Source organism: Syzygium oleosum, unplaced genomic scaffold, assembly GCF_021117445.2.
Source record: "Syzygium oleosum isolate NSW1041296 unplaced genomic scaffold, Sole_v2.1 Sole_v2.25, whole genome shotgun sequence".
Lineage (NCBI taxonomy): Eukaryota > Viridiplantae > Streptophyta > Magnoliopsida > Myrtales > Myrtaceae > Syzygium > Syzygium oleosum.
This window is the reverse complement of record NW_026607509.1, coordinates 3135571-3142980: the sequence shown is the minus strand read 5'-3', so window position 1 is coordinate 3142980 and position 7410 is coordinate 3135571. Positions and strand designations below refer to the sequence as shown.

General features: G+C 37.2%; 1 protein-coding gene across 2 annotated transcripts; it reads right to left on the bottom strand.

The window, feature by feature from the left end:
* Positions 1–696: 696 nt before the first annotated feature.
* On the bottom strand, positions 697–3919 carry LOC115671368 (WD repeat-containing protein LWD1-like). Of its 2 annotated transcripts, XM_056302719.1 has the most exons (3): positions 3758–3918; positions 3414–3483; positions 697–1937 (listed from the first exon to the last, which is right to left on the bottom strand). In XM_056302719.1, exon 3 carries the CDS (start codon positions 1892–1894, stop codon positions 881–883), a length of 1014 nt encoding a protein of 337 aa, XP_056158694.1. In that variant the 5' UTR covers positions 1895–1937; positions 3414–3483; positions 3758–3918; the 3' UTR covers positions 697–880. The 2 variants fall into 2 exon arrangements, with proteins under 2 accessions (XP_056158694.1, XP_030448767.1); XM_030592907.2 differs by lacking the exon at positions 3414–3483 and having other exon boundaries at positions 697–1935; positions 3758–3919.
* Positions 3920–7410: the final 3491 nt, after the last annotated feature.

The following is a 7410-nucleotide window of genomic DNA, read 5'->3' as shown; positions in this document are numbered from 1 at the left end:
AAAAAATTTTAGGCCGTGACACCTAGAATTGAAATGGGAAGAATCTTACGGATTCTCACTGAAACTAGTTTGTATGTTTTTATAAACCAGCTCTATTTTCAATTCTCTCATGATTCACCTCTAAAGAACCCGAAATGCACAAACAGAGACAACCTCTAACGATCAACCCATGATTATTGCCGACTCGTTCTCACCTCTCTCAACTAAACGAAACGAACTTCCAATACCAACTAAGTAGTACAATCTCAGTCAACAATTTAAAGGACAAAATCTTAAACAACAAAGGAGCTCATTGTAGCATTCGAGAGCCATAAAACCAACTACGACAATAATGTAAATCAGCTACAGCAACATTGACGAGATAAATCCACTAGGGAATACCAAATCTAGTAAAAGAGAGAAAGCATGAATACAACATGGATGCAGATACGCTAATTAGTATAGTGTAAAAATTGAGGAATCAAATCAATAAACGATATGAGAGAAAGCACGACCATTTACCTTCGCAAATCTGAAAAGTCTAATACTTAAACTCTCTAAGCATTTTCATGAAGTTTCGACCGGAACCAGAGAGCTACGGAGGAGAAGGAGAAGGAGATGATAGGACTTTCAGAAAAAGAGCTTTATACCATGACTATGAGAAAATTTATCCCCTCTTTTATTCTACTTTGTCTTATCTCGGACAGAAACCAATCATAAGAAATAATATAATTTATTCTATCTCGAATTTTATCCTAATCATCAAGGGCGGCAATATTATCAGTTGTTAGCCTTCTCTAGCATGCTGCTTAAAGTTCGCATGCACTTACGTTAGACTTAGACATGTAATTACAACTACTTGAAATTGAAAAACATCTCTTGACGTACAAATTATGCAGCTTCAAACCTTTAGAAGCTGCAACTTATTCAAGTAAGTAATGGCGATCCAGTCCATCTCGACCGGCGACCAGCGCACATTATTGATCTCGGCCGAGGACCCGTACCACATCTCTGGCTCCACCTCCCCGGCATTTTCTGGCCGGAATCCGGCGGTAAGGACATCCCATATGAACACCCTCGAGTCATCGCCAACGGAGCACAACTGCCGCCCAACCCGCGGGGCCCATGATATTGCATTCACGCTAGCCTTGTGCCTATTAAGCTCCATGAGAGGCGTGGTCGGAAACCTAATGTCCAACACCACCACCTTACTACTATCGATCCCAACCGTGGCCATCGACTTCGGGTCGGCCTTGTTCCACTCCAATCTCAACAGCGGGCTATCCGCAGTGGGGTTCTCGTATATGATTGTCGACCGCTCCTTATCTCTAAGGTCGAAAACCCTGACCGAGCCATCTCCGGAGACTGAGGCGAACACGTTGAATCCGCCCCATGAGACGTCGTACACCTCCTTGTCATGAGCAACCAGCTGCGCATCAACCGCCTCCCTCTCTACGTCCCAGATGGTGCACGTGGTGTCGACGCTGCAAGTGGCAATGCGGCGTGTGTCGAAGCTGGCCCAATCGAACGAGGTGATGGCCGAGCTGAACTCACTGCTCTTGTTGCCGTTCAGGAGGGCTTTGAGCTCGGTCCGGTCCTCACGGATCTCCCACACCCTCAGGTAGTCTCCAGAGGTGGCGATTAGGTCCGGGCACGAGGGGTCCTCGGAGGGGAAGAACATGATGTTCGTCGGCGCATAAGGGTGGTCGAAGGCTAGGTGGGATTCGGGGGCGAAATCGGACGTGTCGGGGTCGAATTGGACAAGCTCGACTTTGTTGCTATGATCTTCAAGGAAGCTCCCGACGGCGAGGCGCAAGCCCTTGTCGCAGCGAACGGACCAGCCCAAGGAGTAAATTGGCCATTGAGCTATGAAAGTGGAAACGCCTGCCTTTTTGGTGTCGATAGGGCTTTGCATGGAGAGTTCAGTGGTGCTCTTCGGGAAAAGGCCTTTAGGATCTGCACGACGGGGGATAAAGCAAATCTTGGTCGTAAGTGCATCTTTATAGTATCATCATGTCTAAAAGAATTAATTTAGGCTGCATTATCGGTGAACGATGAGACATTGTAAAGCAATATAGTGATTTTTTCAAAGGATTAAGTAATACCCGCCTCTCACTTTGATTTTCTAAACCACGATAGAGCAATTCAAATATCAATTGATTACCTTTATTCTTTGGAAACATGTTTTAGGATTTTATTATATTTATTACGCTGCGTGTTCCCCATTAGTGGAGGTGGCAATATGGGTCAGAAACCCATTTATTAGCTTATTTTTAGTTGGTCCAGATTGAATATGGGTCACTTGAAATTTTGAAAATAGGTCAAAATGGGTAGCTCAAGTTTATATGGATCAAATATGGATTTGTCAACAAACCCATATTCAACCCATATTTGATCCATTTAAGTTATTAACTTGTAACCTTGTAGGCTAAATAGCTTAAGTGTCATTTAAAAAAAATTATTTTTTATTTTTTAAAAAATCGAAATTTTTTAATTATTTTTAATTATTAATTTATTTTTCTTTTTTTTCCTTTTTTTTCTTTTTCTGTTTCCTTCTTCTTCGGCCGGTTGCCGGTCACAGTGACGGCCGTCGACCAGCCATAGGCAAGCTTCGAGCTTGCCCGAGCTCTCCAAATTCCGACGAGCATGAGCTCGCAGCTCGCCGATTTGGACAAGCTCGCCTGCGGCCGGTCGCCAGCCATTGCTAGCAGCCGGCCGAAGAAGAAGGAAAAAGAAAAATAAAAAAAGAAAAAAGAAAAATAATTCAAATTTTCATTTTTGAAAAATAAAAAGAAAATAAAGATATATAAAATATAAATATATATTTTTTAAATTATAAAAATTGTTTACTTATTTTATATTGCATTAAAGCATTTTAGCAATATAAATATTATAAGAAACAAGTTTTTTTCTAAATTGGGTTTTAAAGTTTTTTAGAATACGGGTTGGGTCGGGTCGGGTCGGGTATGAATCGTTAGATTTACATTATATTAATATGGATCAAAACGGATTGAATGGGTTAATATGAATAGAACCATTTTCGATCCGACCCGATCCGATCATTTGACCACCCACGAGTGCCAGTCTAAGTACAGAGTACAAGTTAGCCATCTCTTATCCTTTGTTTGACTAGCTTGCCACGTAATACACATACTGCGTTGGGGGCTTCACTTACATTTATACGCAGCAGTTGAGCCGCTAAAGTAGACACTATCAAGATTCAATTATGTTTTTTGACCAAAAAAAAAAGAGATTCAATTATGTTTCGATTTGAGTATATTCTTTTAGACTTTTGACTTTTCGCGAAATCTTAACTTAGAAGTAATCAATTCAGGGGGGTGCTAACGCATGCTTAACATAGTTGAGCCTGCAACCCTTTGCCGAAAAAAACCTAAACTGATAGAGAAACATGACGGACAATATGTTTTATATCTTAAAAAGAGAAACCTGCCTTCTCCAACTTTATCGAGAAACCTCAGAAAAGGAAGCGCAGGTTTCGTAGAGCTGAAACGGAAGGATGTCATGAACCCCAAGCCCACATAAACTGATAAGAGAAATATGGCTGACAATATGTTGTCTATCTTAATAGGAGAAATCGGCCTTCCCCAATTATATAAAGAACATTTTTGACCAAAAAAGTTAACTATATCAAGAAACTTCAAAAGAGGAAGCGCAGCTTTCGCAGAGCTGAAATGGGAAGGATGTTATGAACTCCTAGCCAACATAAGATTACACGAGAGAGAGAGAGAGAGAGAGAGAGAGAGAGAGAGAGACTTACATATACTCGGGAGGAAGCAGTGACTTTCTGGGATGTTCTATCTACAAGTACGCACGGAAACGAAGAGGGAGAGAGAAGTGACAATTCAAAGTAGGGAGGGAGAGAGGAAGAGGAGAAGGAAGAGCCAGCGAGTTGAAATGGAAGGTGAGGTGGGAGTGAGGAGTCAAAAATCCCTTCTACGCCGCGACTTTAATATACATGACCAACCAGGCAACCGTGGGGAAGGGAAGGTGAAGCTAATGGTCAAACTCTCTGCACGAGGGTCGGTCCGCGTGTGCAGGTATGTCATCTGGGTAGGTGCTGCCTCTCCCTCTCCCTCTGATGATCACACGCGTGTTTTGGGTCCAGCGCATTTACCCTAACTTCATTTTAACCTTGAAAAATTCAAAACGTGAAAAAAAGTGAATGATTAGGTTCGCCCGAAAACACAAAGTTTTCTTACAGGAACTGGTTCAATGGATCCGGTGTTAATTGGAACCATTAAATCCAGTCGATCTCATGTAAAATTCGATGAATTCATCAGATTTGGGTTTAATGTGTCGCATATACAGATATTGACATCTAGGATTACCTAACTTCTGTGGAAACCTTTCATGATTTTGAGTAATATTTTGAGCATTATGATTCGGAAGCAGAAGGGCTTTTTAAGCCAAACCAAATGGTCTAAGATATCCCCAATTATCTAAGATGTTAACCGAGATAATTCGATTCCATCACTGATCGAATCAATGCATTATGGAGATAGGAAGAGATATATTAGGGTATGAGATCGGGCATTGATTGGCTTAAATAATTGAGTTTGTTAACTAATATCCCCGATAATCTAAGATGTTAAGCAATCAAATTCAAATAGAGGACACAAGAGATGTTGATATACATCAATACGAAAGGTTCATCATACGATAATAGATGAAGTATCTTTCGATGTTAAGGATCGATTGGTCCTAAATCGCTGTCACTTGAGATGTGAGATTATCACATTCCGTTAAAACCTTGTTTAAAGCAACATGGCAAAGTTTGTAGAATTAGGTGATGATCATAATAGATGCACACCAGAATATGATCCACTAATCACATGACCCTTTGGAGGTAACAAACAACGCTGGTCTATGAAATTTTTCCTTGTTAATTCTTTGTTCATTGCGTCGATTGTTCAATTTGGATTTTTTTATTCCTATGCAATCTAACTCCCTTAACTCGCAGGAATCTGCACAATGTATGGTCATTCTATTGTAGTACATGATCACCGCCGCATCGCCCCTCTCTTTCTCTCTCTGACGGTTGGTCACGGTGATGAGACTCCGTTGGGTCAGGTCTCGACAGCATTGATCAATGTTCGTGACGACAGTGACAAATGAGAAGGAGGAGAAGGAGGAGGAGGATGGAGGTGGAGGAAAAGGAGGAGAAGAAGAAGTAGCGGCAATGGCGGTCCATGTTATTTTTTATTTTTTTTTTGGAGTTTGCTAGCATAACTGCTCCATTACTTTGATTCGATAATGGTGCAATGGGAGCCACATGTTTCATTTTATATGGGAAGGGCGACCGGACAGAGTGTAAAATCAAAGAGCGACTTTGCTTGTGGCCATCTTTATTGCTTTACAAATGTGTTGTTTATTATATATAATCAGAGTGTATATTTAAAGAAAAAAATTCGGTTTTTGAGGATAATATAATTTAGTCAAAAAATAATGATCTATAAATAATTGACAATCGTTCATAAAAAAAATGATCAATCGGAAAGGTAAAACGGATATCCTTGAAATTTCATAAATCTTTCTAATAATAGTAACAACTTTTTTTGCTAGTGATAATATTTTACTACTTGCGATTATCTATATTTTGGTATTCAATTTGCTATAGAATTATATCTTTCCTAATATTTTTTTGTCATTATTCATATTTAAGGAATCTCACTTAGTGGGAGTGGGATGATCATGATGTTGACCATGACTGGAGCAGAATTTATTGATGCTTCAAGTTGCGTAAATTAAATTTTTGATTTTTAATTTCGATAATTATATTCATTTTGTTGAATGATGAGTATTTTCCTTTGCGACTGTAAGTGCAAAAAATTGTTTCATAATAGAGATGTTGTTAATAGAAGTTCCACATTTATTTTGTCTTAATATAAATATGTTTAAATGATACTTTATATCGATGATTTTTTTTAAAAATATATTATTTTATTTTATTTTTTAATTTATTGTTTTCTAATCTAAAAATCCCACTTGGTGCGACCCATCAAGTGGGATTCTTAAGGTTTTTTTTTTTTTTTTTCTCAAGGCCTTAAAGAAAACTTGTGGTGGGGCGAGCACCATTACTACCCATTACCCAAGGAGGAGTAATGATGCCGTCACCATCTCTCAATTTATTTTTTATTTTGTTGGCCCACCTCGGGGAAAAGCACATGATGGTGGCACTGCATTGAATCGATTTTTGAAAATTCATTGATTTGGTTGAGTAAAAAAAAATTCAAAGAAAATATTGAACAATAAATAAATCTAATATGTATAAAAGCTTGGCTCCTCCTTATTAATTAGGCCTATAAATTTTCCAATTTTTATTTTCCATCTAACATAAATATAGAAGTTGAATTTCCTCATTTAGTGTGGCCCATTAACTCTAAATATTAAATTAAAAAACCTGGTGACCATTGCCAGCACCATGCGTGGGTATATATTGCTAACAATATATATTTACATGTGTTTATTTTTATTTATATCATTAGCGGCACTAATTCTTATTGTGGTTTGTTTGGGGTTCATTGAGTATGGAAAATACTAAGTAAATATATTTTTTGAATTGGACATACAAAATGCGGCCTAAAGATTTCAACTTATTATCTAGTTAAATACACTGGTATTATAAAAATTAGAAAAGAAGAGTTATTGTTAAATTCTACCCAAATTCAATCACATTTTTGTTTTAGAGTATGTGGATTTTCTTATTCAGTGTCATATTCTTTTAATGTCATTTTCATTCACTCTTTATAATAGCTAAACTAAAGTTGAGACCATATCGGTTTGTCCACTATTTAAATGTTACTAATGATTAAAGGCTATGGAACTCTAATTTATCTAATGTTTATGAGTTAATTTTGAAATAAGCAAATTTCAGATAAATTTATTTCATTTTTACTTTCTTCTGAATGGATTCTCCAAGATAAATTTAAAATAATATGATCACAACGTAGAAAAGCAAATCTAGTGAAATGTATATAGGTTGATTCAGATAAGTTGTAATTTTTATTTTTTTAAAATTTTTGCTAAATTAAATGAAAAGTATCATTTATTCACCCTTAGTGAAGTATATTAGATTGAATGAAACAAATTATATCATTTAAATAAAAAAAAACGTTATCAATCTTATCTCTTTCAACCCAGATTGAAACTCAGTGAAGATTAGAATAATTAATTAGATATGCTATAATTAAAATAAACTGATTTTAAAAGAAGAAAATCAGAATAGATGAAATGTAAATATGTATGTTTCAACCAAATTCTGAATTTTTTTCTTAGTATGTTGAATTAAATTAACCATATCAATTATTTTGGTCCAAATTAAATAAATGCATAAACCCACAAACCACACAAAGTTGCATGGAAAGTAATGTGCTCACCAAAAAAGGAGGGAGGACTAGGTCCGCTCGATTT

Coding starts and splice junctions, on each gene's coding strand:
- LOC115671368 (XM_030592907.2), bottom strand. CDS start 1,894: ATGCAAAGCCCTATCGACACCAAAAAGGCAGGCGTTTCCACTTTCATA.